Here is a 16,484-nt window from a genome sequence, read left to right on the forward strand (position 1 = left end):
GGCCCATAGGCCACAGTTTGGTGTCTCCTGCCCTAGACTAAAGGCTATCTTGTGACCCATCCTGACAAGGCTTAAAAGCAAGCCTCAAAAGGATGCAACTGATATCAAGTAACTAATCTGCAAGCCAGAACAAAAATCCAGTACTATTTAAAGGAACACAATAAAATCCAGCAACTACCAATGTAAAATTCACAACATCAAACATCCAATAAATAATTTCCAGGCATGCAAAGAAGAAGGAAAATATGACCCGTAACCATGAGAAAAAGTCACTCAATGGGAACAGACCCAGAAATGACAGAGATGAGGGAACCAGCAGATAATACGTTAAAAGAGTGTTAGAAATATGTTCCATATGTGCAAGTAAATGAAGATATGACCATAATGAAGAGAGAAATATAAGATATAAAAAAGATCCAAATGGAACTTCTAGAGATGAAAAATATACTAAAACCCAGTGCCATCGAGTCGATTCCGACTCATAGCGACCCTGTACGACAGAGCAGAACTGCCCCATAGTGTTTCCAAGGAGATCAACAGCAAATAGGTACTACAGAAGAAAAGATCAATGAACTTGAAGACAGAACGACAGAAACTAAAACAAACCAGTGAGAAAAAAAGAAAAATTAATAAACAAATCATCAATGACCTATGGGCCAATGTCAAGTGGTAAAACATACATGTAACTGGAATCCCAGAAAGAAATGAGACACAGGGCAGGACAGAAAAAAACGTGAAGAAATAATGGCCAAACTTACAACCTTAATGAAAACTACAAATTCACAGTTCCAGAAAGCTCAATGAACCCTAAGCAAATAAACAAAACCATGCCAAAGGACTTATCATCAAATCACTAAAAACCAATAATAAAGAGAAAAAGCAGCCAGAGGAAAAAAAGACAAGTATAAAGAAACAAAGACAAGGATGACAGCCGACTTCTCACCAGAAAATATGCAAGCCAGATATGGAGATATCTTTAAAATAAGCAAACAATAAACAAAAACCTGTCAGCCTAGAATTATCTTTGAAAAATGAAGGCAAAAAAATTTTTTTCTCATATGAACAAAAGCCAGCATATTTGTAACACAACAAATGTTAAAAGAAATTCTTTCAACAGAAGAAAAACTATATGAGATGGAAATATGACTGCTCCGAATAATAAAAATGTGGGTAAATATAAAAGACGTTTTTTCTCGCTTTTTAATGTTTCAAAAAGATAACTGAAAAAATAGATAATTGAATGTTTAAAGAAAAAATATAACAAATTGTGGTGTTCTAAAATATAAGACAATAATAAATAATAGCACAAAGGACTAGAGAGGGAAAAGGAAGTTTACTGTTGTAGTGTTCTTACAGTATATTGTCACAATTAAAAAAAAAAAAAAAAAATCCAGGGCAACCACCAAAAACATAAAACAAGGTGCAACCACTTTGGAGAACAGTGTGGAAGTTCTTCAGGAGGTTAAACACAGAGGTTACCACATGACCCAGCAATTCCACACCTAGGTCTGTAACCAAGAGAAATAAAAACGTATGTTCACACAAAAACTTGTACTTGAATGTTCACAGCAGCATTATTCATAACAGCCAAAAGTGGAAACAATCCAAATATCCATGATGGATAAACAAAATGTGGTATATCCATACAACAGAATATTATTTAGCCGTAAAAAGGACTGAAGTACTAACACACACTAGAGCATGGATGTATGATGGGTACCATGGATAATGAAAACGTGCTAAGTGAAACGGGCCAGGCATAAAAGATCACGTGATCATATGACTCCATTTACAGGAAATGTCCACAAAGGCCAATCCACAGAGACAGAAAGCAGATGAGTCGTCCCCAGAGGCTGCGTGAAGCAGGAATGGGGAGTGACTGTTAATGGCTAAGGGGTTTCTTTTTAGGATGATGATAATGTTCTAGTATTAGACAGTGATGACGTTTACACAACTCTGTGAATATACTACAAACCACAAAATTATACATTTTAAAAAGATGAATTTTGTGGAATGTTATATACCTCAAGAAAACCGTCACTGAAAAAATTTTTTAAATGAAGTATAACAAAAACAAGAAGGCTGTCAACTTCTCTTCCAATGAACAAAGCTAAAAACCCAAGAGCTAGCTTTGCAGCTCCCTTCCCAACGATCCCCAGGAGTCCCCACTGGCAGTTCATGCTTTTCACATGCGATGCATGTCCTGTGTGGATGCCTTTTCCCATCTGTAGAGTGGTGCCCACGACAGGCACCATGTAATGAAGAGCCTCCAAAATTCATGGCCACTATGGATCGGCTAGATTTCATGTGTATTCTTAGGGAGCAAAAGAAATACACATTTATTCTCATAAATGAAATGCTACCACACAGGAGGGCCGCAAGAAGTGTCACCAACCCACAGCAAAGGTCCTGAAGAGTGGTGGGAGCTGATAAATAATTTACATCCCTCTGGGGCCATCAAGGACCAAGGAGAGATTCCTGACAAGAGGGGGAGGTATCTGAAACAGTCCATAGGGGGCTTCAAGCCAAGGATCACACAACTGTCTGTTCCTGGAGCCATACAGAGATATGAAAGCCCAATGTGGTAAGTAGTGAGTGTAAGTATTTTCAAATAGAATCGAATGAACAGCAAGAGTTTGGTTTGGTATTTTCAAATAGATCCTAAGTCCCAAAAGAGCCTAGTTTGAAAGGTCAGAGAAGTGCTTACAGTTGAGTTTAAGCAGTTTTCCATCAGTTGCAAGTGAATTTATATCAGCAGTTCCATAGGAGTTCACAAGGCTGAAGGTGAAGAGCCTTTTTGGGCAGGTCTGACCTTCAACCTTCTTTTGGATGGTCTCACTTCCCAGCTCCTCCTCCCCACTGCCTTCTGTTTCTGAAAGTTCCTCTTTGCCTTCTTCCTGATGTTCCATTTCTTCTTCTTCTCCTGACACACAAATGAAAATGATGTGCATATAATTTGCCACCATTTCAGTGTTAAAAATTAATCAATACATAATTGTGGTGTTCCTTTCTATATTCTGATTTGTGTATGTGAAACTATATATAGCCCTTTGCATTTACAAGGCACTTATACTCACATGTGACTCACCACAACCCTGCAGGACAGGCAGAGTTAACACTTCTACTCCATGTGAGGAAGGGAGGCTCAGAGATTAAATGAGTCATCCAAAGGCAGAAAGGGAGTCAGCAGTCCTGCCAGACCCAATATGGGCCTCCTTACCACTTACTACTCTACTGGAGTTCACACCACATCGTCTCACTCTTTCAGCTTCATCGTTGGGCCCACACAGAGGATAGGACTAAAATTAAACACATACTCAACACTCAAGATGACTGTTTGCTAAAAAATGCAATTAAAAAATCAATTTTAAGATATAATGAACACAAATACTAAGTAAAAGTAGTCAGTTCCTCCAGAAGAAACAGGTGCTGCACCTTCCCTCAAATATTTACTGAAGGCCTCTTAGGGGCAGATGCTGTGCTTGGTCCCCAAAACACAGCAGAGTCCTCCCCTCATTGGGCCTACATCCTAAGAGGAAAATTAAGGTATCAGATAAATAATTTCAACAAAAGATGGGGACAACTCCAAAAGGTGATGTAAAAGTAACAGAGGAAGAGAAGATTTAAAATGTAGAATTTATATACTCTAGAAAGTATTACTACAAGTTGGGCCCAGGACAACGCAGTCTCCTTTCAGGCCACAGGAGCAGCAGTTATGGATGAAGTTGTGATGTGGGTCACCATCAACATTACTTCCAAATAGCCAGCTTACATGAGCCCACAAGAGCCACCTGGCCCCAGCTCTCACAGAGGCTCCTTTCCTAATTCAGCTCATCTGACTCCTGAGGCAGAGCGACTCTGCCCTTTACAGACAGGTAGGCCTCTCCTATTCTTAGACTGGTGAAGGAAACCCCTGCCCTGCCTGCTGCCTCTCAGAGAGGGAGAGAACCAAAACCCCACCCAATGAGCGAACAGTACCCTGACACTATAAGAACTGTCCCTGGCCATGCCACTGGCTGCCAATTACCTGGACCACCTTAGGAACCTTCTGCCAATGTAGTCAGAATTAAATGCCATGAAGTGTATATGACAGGATGAGAAGGGAAAAGAAAGCAGGGTCCAATGAAAGCAGCTACCCAAGGTCACCCAGAGATTTAGCAGGGGATCTAAAGGTCAGCTCCTGACCAAACAAGGAGCTATGGTAATGAAAAGGCTAAAAGTACTTCAATGTTAAACAGGTTCTGAAGCCTATGCACCAAGACTCATTTGTAGGATTCAAAAGAAGGCAGTAATTCTATTCTTCCTGACCAGGTAACTGACAGTGTCTAACAAGCAGGGCCAGTTATAACATCAGCAAATATTTACAAGGGGTTATCATTAATTAAGCACCTATTATGTACCAGGTATTCTAAACATATTAACTCATTAAATTGTAATCTCGACCCTGTGAAACAGGTGTCATCGTCCTAGTTTGCCGATGGGCAAGCCAAGGCTCAGAGGGATGAACTGACTTGTCCCAGTCTACACCACATCTTGAACTGGGAATCACAGAGCCTTAACTACCGGAGCACTGAGAATCCACAGGTCACCCAGGGTTGCTTAGAGACCTCTAGAACTACTCGCTACACCTCTGCCTGTGGGACCTGTGCACCAGATACATTCCTGTTCCCCGCTAGTGGGAGGAAGACATGGCAGTCTGGAAGAGAATAAGAATCTGACGATAATAAAACCTAAACAACTCTAAAATGCCAGAAACAGTTTGGAACATCGAATGATGACAGAGCCTGGAGGCTCTTATTTTGAACGTGAATTCTCACTGCCTAGGACTGTGCATCTCCTGGAGAAACCTGGGTGTTCGGATTTGCAATTAAGGAGAATTTATGGCACTAACTTGGAGGACATTTATGGCTGTAGAGGAACAAAGCCACTGAATTACCTACGCCCAAAAAGAAGACGGACAGACAGAGTGCAGGTCAGAAAGAGCTCCTCGGTCAGGGACGGGCTAGTCAGCACCCAGCCACAGGAGGATGGAGAGGGCTCTGGGTTTCCTGCACCAAGACTATCCCACTGCTTTTCAGACTGTGACTCCCTTCCCTCCCACAGCAGGAGCTGCCTAGAGCTGGCCACCACCTATGGCTTCCTGAGTAGAGAGAATACCCAAGAAAGCCTGTCTCTGCCTTCTGATTGGCTGAGATGCCAGTCCTCCCCAGGGACCAAGGCTTGCCAGCCAGACTGGGCAAATACGCAGTGGCTGGGCGAGTCCATACCACAGTGATGTGCAACAGGCAAGAAAATAGCTCTGCCAACAGAGATCAGATTGTGGGAATGGTCACGTGCTGGATAAACACCCACTTTGTAATCCCAATAGGTCAGAATTCAAATTCTGACTACCTAATGGTCTTGGGCAAACCACTAAATCTCTCTAGGCTCAGTCTGCCTGAGGTGAAACTTGGCCTACGTCCCTAGGTCTCAAAGAAAATACCGTGAGGTAATGAAGTTGGACAAGTACTGGTGTTGCAGACGTGTGTCCCAGGACTGCTGCTCTAGGCAGAGCCCCCAACCCAGCCTCAGCGCCTCCCTCTCCCATGTGTACAACACCTTTGGAAGAAGAGGGAAGTCAGGAGGGATGTGGTCAGTCACAGCCCCACAGCATGGCGAGCGCTCACCTTCACAGCTGCCCCTGGAGCCATTGCAGGCCCCTAGCTCCAAGGGCGAGCTGCCAGGCTCATCAGGCAAAGGCTGTTTTATATAGCGGCTTGAAAATAAATAAAAGAAAAAATCTGATTAGTTTTAACATTTACCTATTTTCTCCACTACTCTGCTAAAAAATAGTTCATAATTTATATATTTGGCTGAACTAAAATCAATTTATACAAGTAAAAGTGCTTTAAAATCATATAATGGCTCAACACTTTACAAAACTGAGAGAAACCCAAGAGATCAAGTGTCTAATTGAACTACCAAGTCACTGAAGAGCCCAAGAAAGTCTGTTTCGAGACTTCTATGAAGTCATAGGGCACCATCGTTTTTTAGGTGTTTCCCAGTAAAGTTAATTTCCACCTTCAGAATGACCGTGGAGCACTTCAAAAATAATATTCAAAGACAAAATGCTATCAAAGCACTAGGCTCCCTGAACCGGGTGACTGACAGGTGTGACAGACAGGACTGATTCTGTGGACCACAAGGCTTGGGCATCCAGAGTCCTGGTGCCTGGGGTGAGCCAGGTACTCTACCCAATAGCACCTGCCCTGGCCCTCCGAGCAGCTACCACTGCTGCCATTTACTACAGACCATGAGCCCACAGGACCCACGCAGGTACTCTGCAGGGGGTCGTCACTGCTATCATTGGGCCAACCTTGATCTCAGATAACAAGCAAATCACATCCCAACCACCAACCTGATACGCTCACAAACAGCCTGATACAAGGACTCGAGGGTTAACTTGTGCTTGGGGACAGAAAGCAGCAGTGGCTGCCCATACAGCACTGCCCCGGAGGACGTGCTCGACGGCCTGGACTTCCTCTCCCTGAAGTAGACAGGCAGCGTAACACATTCTGAGCCATCCGCGGAGGCGCTGCAGACTTCGTACCTGTGTCAGTAACACAAGAGGGTGCCTTCAGAAGCAGGTCCCTACGAGCGACAGAGAGCTGCGCTGCAGCTACATGGTGGTTACTGGAACAGAGCATACCTTAGCAGAAAAGGTGGAGAAACCATTTCCAAGATGATTCTAGAGGCTGGGTAAGGGAGCACAAGGAGGGTCATGGTCTGCACAATGTGGACCTACACAACCCAGGACTCAGGGCAACTGTGATCCTTTTTCCCCCAACCATGGCCTGAAACTCTCTGGTCCTTCAACTGGAACTTGACACATAGACGACGGCCATCATCTGGACCATGCCTCTGGACACAAAGGCGCACAAGCGCCACCAAGGTCATCTCTTGTCACTGAGGAGGTCAACTATTAAAAATGCATTTTTAGAGCTCTGCCCGCTAATGAAACTAAATATAAGAATGTACACCCAAAATGTTAGTTAGATTCTTTTTTCAAACAAGAATGCAAATTTATAAAACTAATTGTTTGCCATCTTTGTTCCAAAACATTGATATAAAAGAATCATAAACTTTTTTTTTTTAAATCAGAGATAATCAAAGAAATCACTAAATAAAAATCAGTGATTTTGAAAAATGTTCCTAAGTGAATACATGGGATTGAGGAGATTTACAGATGTTTTATCCCAGAACAGATGTTACCAAAATTGCTGGCAACCAACTGCAGTTTTCCCCTCTTCCTATAGGGGGAGACACAACACTCATTCAATTATTTAAAACTATAAATACACACACATACCTCTTCTCATATGCCTGGCAAATAGTCCTGACAGCAGTTTACAAAGGAAGAGCTTCTAAGGATAACTCACAAAAATGTTCATTGTTCAGAATGGACAGGACCCTGTGGGCCAGTGTAACAACAGTCAAGAACTGACCAGGCCTTCAAGCGAGGCTGGCCCAGGTTCTGAGTCCATCTTTCTGACTGCTGTGACCCAGGACAAGTGTCCTAATGTATGAGTCTATCTACTCATCGGACAATGAGATTACCTAGCTTAACGGTCTGGTGAGAATTAAGTAACTTAGAGCACAGTGTACAACATGCTCAAAAAATATTAGATGCTATTATTGTTTTCAAAAAGCAATTCTCAGTTCATCTCAAAAGGATGTTTTTCTGTCGGCTGGGCCTCAAGCCCTATGAAAATACCTTTGTTGGTGGTGGTCTACCAAACTCCCCACAGGGCGATGCTCCAGTTCCTCCCAGCTCAGGTATGTGCAAACACTAATTTCCAGAAACGAGGGGGGCTGTGTTAAGGGCTTGGGGTCAGAAATAGACATGAAAGCTGACCTTCCCATGCCCTTGTCCTGTGGCCCAGCATGAGCCTTGGCACCCTCCACCGTGAAGAAGGTGAGGAAAGATGGCATGAGTGGGCTGGCACATGCAAGGGGTACTAGAACCAGATCTCTGCACAGCCAAGAACTCCTCCTTTTAAAAAAGTAAACTAGAAGTCAAGTCACAGGCCCAAAAATGTAGAGGGAAGGAGATAGCTCCTTTGTGCACTGCATTCCTCAGCCAAAAACAAAAACCAAAACCAAATCCTAAAAACCTTTCTCGGCGGAGGAAAATACGAGTGAGAGGTGATGAGGCAGGGACAACATGGGTGTGGTCAACATGCAAGGCTCCCTGAGCAAGGCAAGCTCCCCCAACCCCACCTGGGAGAGCGTGCTATCACACAGAGCAGACACAAAACAACAGCACTTGGGGGAGGCCAAAGAGACCAGCTGGATTTGAAGTGTGCTGCCCCCACAGGAAGGAGCCCTGGTGACGCAATGGTTAAATCTCTCAGCTGCTAACCGAAAGGTTGGCAGTTCGAACCCACAAGCCGCTCCATGCAAGAAAGATGTAGCAGCCTGCTCTGTAAAGATCTGCAGCCTTGGAAAACCTATCGGGCAGTTCTACTCTGTCCTATAGGGTCGCTATGAGTTGGAATCAACTTGATGCCAATAGGTTTGGGCCCCAGAGGGACGAGAAAATGGAGTCTCAGAGCTGGCTGGATGTTTAAGAGCTGGAAAAAGCTCTTTAAATCAGCCCTCCTTGTCTTTTTAAGCCAGAGATCTGTGGTATCATGACACCTGCCTGAGGGGCCAAAGCCTGGGGGGGATGAGATCCTTGCTGGACCCAACCCCTCCTGTCTCCCCATGGCCTCTCACATAGCTATGACCCTTCTTGAAAAAGGCATTTCTGACAGCAGGATCATCTATAAGACCACTGAACAGACCTTCGTAACAGGCAGCAACTGCTGACAAAAGGCTGTGTCCATGCCAAGGAGGGTTATCCGAACGGCTGGCTCTGAAATGCCAGTAGACACTCAGCACTGATGGCTGCCCACAATTCCCTGAACACTCCGCACCCAGAGGTCGGGGAAAATCCACACGAACACTGACTGACAGAATTCTGCTCTGGAGACACAAGGCAAAGCCTCTAGAATGTTTCCACCCAACCCTCGGCAGAACTCCTGAGTACTCACACGAAAATGTCATCCCGAGGCATGATGTGATTTAAACCTTCGTCCATTTGGAAAATTTTGTGGAACCGGTGATTATACACATCTGTGACCACCATCTAAAAGTCAACAGTAATAGAAAGAGTGTAAGATGGACAAGAGCGCCCATACTAATAAACTGCTTAAAACCCAGGAACGAATGGAAAAAATGCCCTGCTAGAAGCCACTATAAGACCAGCCCCAGAGCTCAGAGGCTGAGGCCTGTGGGGGAGCAGCACGGTTGCTGCCAGCTGGGAACATGCTGGCAACACCTGTCCCGAGGCCAAAGAGGGGTGCGGCCCTTGGGTGGCAGGCAGAATTGGTGGGGAGCCTGGTGTGGCAGTGAATTCTGACCAGAGACCCAGAGTCGACCTGCGGCTGGTCTCCATGCCACCTTTAGCACACTGGAACGGGCCAAACCCCAACCACCTGAAACCAGCAGGAGTACAAGGGGGTGGGAGAGGAGCAGGGCACTGACCAAAGCCGGAATGAGGGAGGGGCTGGGGCTGGTGCTCTCAGCATTTCACAGGCTACCTATCAGCCAGAGCTGGGAGCATCCAAGAGGATGGTCCCCAGCTCAAGCGGAGGTCTTTACTTCCCCAGCCTCTCCACAGTGCTGGGCTCAGCAGAAAGCCTGGCATGGGAAGCCTGTTTTAAATGAAGATTTTTAATCAAGAACATCACAATGTCACTGCACAAACTTAGAGTTTAAGGCAGGAAGGAACTTCCAGGCCCTCATTTTACCGAAGTCAGGTAGGAAGGGGCGGCAGAGCTGAGAGCAGAGCCCTACTCCTGCCCTCTGACCACGTTTAGTGTGATCACAGCAGAGGAAAAATGGTGTCCTGGGGCCAGAAGAGACCATCTCAGACACAGTGAGTACCAGATCTGAAGCAGCCAGACAGAATGATATTTGTGCTGCCCAATAACGACTAGCCCCCAAAAAGTGGCCCTAAGGTTGAAAATAACCTTCAAAGGACTATGAAGCACCCCCAATGGGTTGAATGCCACTAACCAGCCTGCCTTACGTTTTCCGCAGCAATTCCCGATAGTCTGGAGAGAGCCTCGCACAGGTCCGACACAGCCCCCATCAGCGGCACAGTCACGCGGTACTGCAAAGGAGGGATGATCAGGGTGATGGGGGAAGGGAAGTGCCTCCACAAGGAGTGGGCGACAAGGTGAGAGAAGCTAGCATTGTTGGGAGTGCCCTTCCAGAAACTGCAGATGATGATGTCAAGGCCCAGATAAGGTACCAGCAGAGCGAACAGCAAGTCTGCATCACCACCCGTCTCTCTACTCAGACAGCAGCATGGGAGCCTAGACATCTCTTTCCCCTCCCAAACGTTTTCTTTTATTCTTAACTTTCTAAAGAAGTTCACTACTTTCTTTACATAATCATTAAAATTATACAAATTGCCACCCAACCCTACATATCACCTTTCTTTTGAGATGAGGAAACTAAAGCCAGAAGACTAAGCACACAGTTATACAGTGAGGCTGGACACTAAGACCTGCTGGTCACACCTCTCTATCAGGCCTCTTGATCTGGTCAGGCTCTCCTAGCTGACAGAGGGGTGAACCTGACCAAAGAAAGTACCCTGATTCCGTCCAGTTCCCCAACATCCAGATTCAAGGCCCACGTAGCAGATGAAGTTATTTCAGTCACATGAATGGAACAAGGGGAAGTAAGTGACAGAGAAGCCCAGAGGACCTTCACAATAGGCCTGGAACATACAGGGTTACACAGAGGCCAAAGGTGCACAATACTCAGGCAAGCACCGAGGGGACTCGGAGGCAGCTAATGGAGCTTCTGACAAAGCAGACAGAAGCAGCTGCACCCCAGGTCTGGAGACCACTCACAGAGGTACATGAAGGTGCTGATTCTGTTACCTGGGTAGGTCTACAGCAAGGGTCAGCAGGAACCAAGAAGACCTCCATAATTCGATCTTTCTTCAAAGGCAGTGGGAGAGTTAAATAGCAAAATGGGTCAAAGGTCACAGAAACCTTAGCACATTCTGGGCAAACCAAAGTGGATTTAAAGAGGCCATGGAAAGTGTCCACAATCACGGAGTCATTCCTTAACCTGTGGTTCTCCCAGGCTTCCTTTGCTACCACCTGGAAAAAAGGTAAAATAAGGAGAAGGGATAAATTCAACATTCTCCACATACCTCAGTCCTTTATCCCTGCATCCAGAATGACACAGCCCAAACCACAGATGGGCTAAGAGGCAGTCTGTGCAGCCAAGAACCCAGTGTAGGCCAGGTAGGCTGGGACCAATTTTAGTGGACCACACTCAGGCCATATGCCAGCCCTATGCCCCATTCCAAATTTAAAAAGGTTGTCGACACTGGATCTGTGGAAAGCAAGAGGTCTGTGTGTCCTCTGATGGGACACATGCTCTTGACCAGGGCAAGAACGGCTCCCATGGAGTTTCTGATGGTCTAAAGTACTTTCAAGGAGATTTTAATCTATACTACTATGTTGTTGTGTGCTGTCCAGTTAATTCCGAATCATAGCAACCCTACAGGACAGAGTAGAGCTAAGTGCCCCATAGATTTTCCAGGGCTGTAATCTTTACGGGAGCAGATTACCAGGTCACTTCTCCCACAGAGCAGCTGATAGGTTTGAATCCCTGGCCTTTCAGTTAGCAGCTGAGTGCTTAACCGCTGCATCACCAAGACTCCTTAATCTATACTATAGTTCATCGTTTTATAATTGTGCAACTCATGGTTATCCCTTTAAGATCTAAATGCTATTTTAAAGCATCCATACTGATCACTTCTGTGTAATAAAACCAAACTCATTGCTGCCATGTTAATTCCAACTCATAGCAACCCTATAGGACAGAGTAGAACTGCCTAATAGGGTTTCTGAGACAGTAATCTTTATGGAAGTAGGCTGCCACACCTTTCTCCCACGAAGCAGCTGGTGGGTCTGAACTGCTGAACTTTCAATTAGCAGCTGAACACTTAACCACTGCACCACCAGGGCTCCTTCACTATGTGACAGGGTAGCTGAAATACTAAATCCCCTTTTCGTAGATCAGAAAATCAAGTAAAAAGTGCAAATGCCTTACTAATACTAATAAAAGTGATTTTTAATAACCACGCATAGATTTTACGGAGAGCAGTAACAATCTGTAAGACCCCCACTATAAGCTCTTTATGGTTTTCAGAGTGCCCTAGTCTCTGGTTCACCAATGAATAAGCTGACTTTAATTCGCAGAAGCCCAAGTGGGAGCAGAAGGTGTAGCTCAAGTTAACCCCTTTCAGACCTGGAATACTCTTCTCTCAGAGCCCACATCCTGGCACAAACACTCAAAGACCAGAAGAATGTCTCCACATTTCAACAGGAGGCAGCTTCTTTGGAATATCACTGTTCAGGAACGTTCACTATCATACCGCATCTGGCCGCCCGTTGGCATCCTTCAGCTCCAAGTAGGGCTTCTTCTTCACTCGGTTCAGATCTTCATGCAATCCATCTAGGAGAAAGGCTAACAGCTCCTGAGAGTCTTGTTGCTGGTAGCCAGAGAACTGAGGAGCAAAACGTCCTACCTGGGTCTACAATAAAAGCAACCACATCAGAAGGCATAAAATATAAAAAGAACAAGTGAAGTCAGACAGAGATTATCAAAAACAGCTTTGCTTAGAGTCAGCTGAGATGACGAGGAGAGCCGCACCTGGTTGAGTAGCCCAATTAACTCTGGAAGGGCCTAAAGGAAGCTAGTGGTTCCCATCAGAGAGAGGGCTCAGATCGGAAAGGCAGAACAACAATGGACCTGGAACCTGGGCCAGCCTACCCAAAGAAAAAGGGGAAAAGTGGCACCCCAAGTAGCCATACCTAAGTACTGACATGAATCCCTCTCCAACTTCCTTCTTTGGTTCAGAGTCTTCATAAGAACTTTAGAAATGATGCCTGCATCAGCCACAGGGATCCTCAGACATATAACATCCTTCAGATCCCTACATAAATGTCTGCCTTGTATTGCTCTACACCAATGGTCTTCAGAGTGTGGCCTCCAGACCAGCAGCATCAGAACCACTTGGGAACTTGTTAGAAATGCACATTCCCAGGCCATAGCCCAGAAATTCTGGGGATGGGTCCAGCAGTCTGTGCTTTAACAAGCCCTCTAAGAGATTCTGATGCATCCTAAAGTTTGAGAGCCTGCTCTACACCTGTGTTGTTCACTAACCACATGTGGCTTTTTAAATTTTAATTAATTAAAATGGCATACAATGAAAAATTCAGTTCTTCAGTCACACTAACCACATTCCAAGCACTCACTAGTCACAGGTGGCTAGCGGCTACCATACTGGACAGTAGGGATACAGGGCATACCAATCATTGAGAAAGCTCTACATTACCCCTAATGTCCTTAAATAACCAAACCAACCAAGCCCACTGTCATCCAGTCAATTCCAACTCAGAGTGACCCTACAGTACAGAACAGAACTGCCCCCTAGGGTTTCCAAGGCCATAACCTTTACAGAAGCAGGCTGCCTAACCCTTCTCCTGCAGAGTAGCTGGTGGGCCTAAAATGCCCACCATTTGGTTAATAGCTGAGCACTTACCACTGCACCACCAGGGCTCCTTAACACCCTTACATACTATCTGCCAATTACTCATACTAGTTAGGGATGGTCTCTTTATGATTTAGAATGTGAACAATAATTTACATATATTGTCCCAGAGATTAATGTGACTAAGGAGATGAAAGAGAATTAGTTTTCAATTTTGGTAAACTACCTGAGATTTTAATTTTCTCACTGAGCTATTTTAGTTTTCCTACTTGAATCAGAAACATGCACACCTTTTCTACCATGTGCTTCATGAAGGCTCCTTGAACCCCAGTGGTGAAGGCCTAAGGGGACCTCTCAGATTTAAGCACATGGGGGCCAAGGCACTTTCCCCTCAGCAGGAAAAAAACATTTAGGGCGATGCCGTTGTTGCTTGGTGCCATCGAGGCCATTCCAACTCATAGCAACCCTGTGTACCACAGAATGAAATACTGCCCGGTCCTGCCCCACCCTTACAATTTCGGGCAATGGAAGGTCTGAGCTCCAGTCTGCCCATCTGCTCCCCAAATCTTCCTGGCTGAGGGATCGAAGTATGAAACGTCCCTGACTGCCTTCCAAGAGTATCAACCCAACTCTTGACTTAGTGGGGCCCAACTCAAATGACAGGGTAGGGTTAGGGCCCAAGCTCAGAGAACCTTAAAGTGCCCTTTGAAGTTAAACTAAATTTTTAGGGACTGGCTTAGGACAATGATCATTTAAAGATTGTCACTGCAGAATACGGTATTCCAAGCAACCAGCTTACAAATGACTTGGGGAGCACCCCCAACTCAGAGGTGGGAGTAAAGAACATTTAAGAAAAGTGTGCGCTGAATAAAGGGGCTGAATGACTGAATGACAGAAAAGAAGAGTCTGATCGTGTGGTGTGCTGCTTTTCTTCTCAGATCACACGTTAATCCCAAGATGCACATAAAGAAATGTCTCATTACCACATTAAACCACTCTCCACAAACCAGGAAAAAGGAAGCATATACCCAAACCTACTTTGAACATGCGAGGCGCCACATGAGTATCCCTTCCAGACCACATCTGCTTAATGAGCTCTGCGTAGGCTTCTGCAATCTCCCCTTTCATGCCCAGAGGGTTATCTCTGTTGATTTCCGCTTCATACTCATCTTTGAGAAAGTAGTCAGTCAGTGGTGCGGTATTGCTCAGGCACTGAAACAGAACATGGCCAGAGCTCACAGCCCTTCTTGAGAGCACACAGATACACAAAATAATGCAAGTTCTCAAGGGCCACTGAGGGTCAACCCATCAAACTGAAGCATTCAGAAGATTCTCTAAAAGGCTCACAAGAGTAAGGAACAGCTTCCCTGCAGCCTCAGCTGGTAGACCATCACATGGTTAACCTCCCAGGGACATGGTCTTGGAGAAAGTAAAGTTCACTGCCTGAGTCTTCATCTCTGAAACAAAAAGCTACCAATGGGCAAAAGCTGTGTATCTCAAGTACGTGGCACAGAAGGGATAATAAACAATTTCTGTTTTCAACAGAAGCAACTGGGACATTCCAGAGTTTCATCAGAAGACAAAATATAAATAAGCTAAAGGCAAGATGTTTTACTAAAGTCTAAATGTTATGGGGGGAAAATCAGTATAATTAGACAGTACAGGCAATCCCCAGATTACGAATGAACTCTATTCCTAAGTCTGACTTTAAGTTGAATTTGTACACAAGTCAGAACAGTTAAGTACAGTTCTTATCTAATGTCGGTTAGTCAAATGTTTGTCTTGGTATGTAGCATATAGCGTACCTTTCTATGCATAAAAAACATTAAAAAAACACTTCCAGATACACAAAAACATCTTTAACATAATACAGTAATAATAATAATGGGATGCATGTCACAAAGTAGCACCTGTTTTTTATTACAAACCATAGTATGTTACCTTCTCCACAGCTGAAGAGACACCTACAGGGCAAACATTACCCAAAATAGAAGATTCTGTTCTGTAAAATCTTTCAGATTAATTGGATACTTTATTACAGACTCTGAACTAAAAAATCTATGTTGTACGACCTGAAGGCTGGTACATTTCTGCTGGGTTTTGAACCATCCTCAGCAGAACCAGGGAGGGTTGGGGGTGTGGGTAGGATGGTGCTGGGGCCAGACGGATCGTTCCATCACCTTCTCATCAGAACTGTCAACCCCATGCACCGACTATAAGGCCCCTGCCTCAGAGTCCAAGGGAGAAGTGCCACTCAGGATGTACTAAAAGTGACCCCTGGGGCCAAGGGTTGGGAAGAGGACACTTAAGTAAACTTAAGTCTGAAGTTCTCCACAGACCCCCAGAAACCATAAGGACATACAGAGGTCTGGAATCTACGATTGCCTCGCCCCCTTCCAGCCGCCAAAGCCCAAGAACTGCTGCACTAGTGAAATCCTACATGTGTAAGGTAAGGGAAATAGCCCAGAGAGGCAAAGGCCCCTGGGCTGCACAGCATAGAAGCCCAGCAGGACGGGGTTGAGCAGAGCTGGGTAAGAGAGCATCAGGAGGCCGAGCAGTGTGCCCAGGGTGGTGCACTGACCAGTAATACTCAAAGAACACTTAGAGCACGGTGCCCAAGTCCCTGCCAGCTGCCACCGCCTGCAGGTCTGCCATGCGGAGCTGAGCTGTGCATTTGGTCGGTGGGGCCGGCCCTTTCTGAGCTCCAAGGGAGGCAGATACATGTGGGCTCTCTGCTCCCTGCCAGCTACAGCTGGATGCGCCATGTCACAGGGGCCTGCTTACCGCCAGAAGCCACCCAAGGACCTGCTGTAGCACCTGCGCACTCAGGAGAAACGCAGCCTATCGTGACGGCCTGGGGGCCTAAACACAGTCGGTT

The 16,484-nt window shown here is 45.4% G+C and overlaps 1 protein-coding gene across 3 annotated transcripts in view; it reads right to left on the reverse strand.

Annotated features, from left to right (window-relative positions):
- USP4 (ubiquitin specific peptidase 4) overlaps positions 1-16,484 on the reverse strand; it is a 41,704-nt gene that overhangs the window by 6,040 nt on the left and 19,180 nt on the right. For all 3 annotated transcript variants that reach the window (XM_049862222.1, XM_049862221.1, XM_049862223.1), the window contains 8 exons: positions 14,645-14,818; positions 12,488-12,646; positions 10,977-11,201; positions 10,115-10,198; positions 9,075-9,169; positions 6,398-6,589; positions 5,667-5,755; positions 2,708-2,923 (listed from right to left, as the gene is read on the reverse strand). In XM_049862222.1, coding sequence (XP_049718179.1) covers positions 2,708-2,923; positions 5,667-5,755; positions 6,398-6,589; positions 9,075-9,169; positions 10,115-10,198; positions 10,977-11,201; positions 12,488-12,646; positions 14,645-14,818 — 1,234 coding nt within the window. The remainder of the gene's footprint in view (positions 1-2,707; positions 2,924-5,666; positions 5,756-6,397; positions 6,590-9,074; positions 9,170-10,114; positions 10,199-10,976; positions 11,202-12,487; positions 12,647-14,644; positions 14,819-16,484) is intronic.

The sequence above is a fragment of the Elephas maximus genome, chromosome 20 (assembly GCF_024166365.1).
Source record: "Elephas maximus indicus isolate mEleMax1 chromosome 20, mEleMax1 primary haplotype, whole genome shotgun sequence".
Lineage (NCBI taxonomy): Eukaryota > Metazoa > Chordata > Mammalia > Proboscidea > Elephantidae > Elephas > Elephas maximus.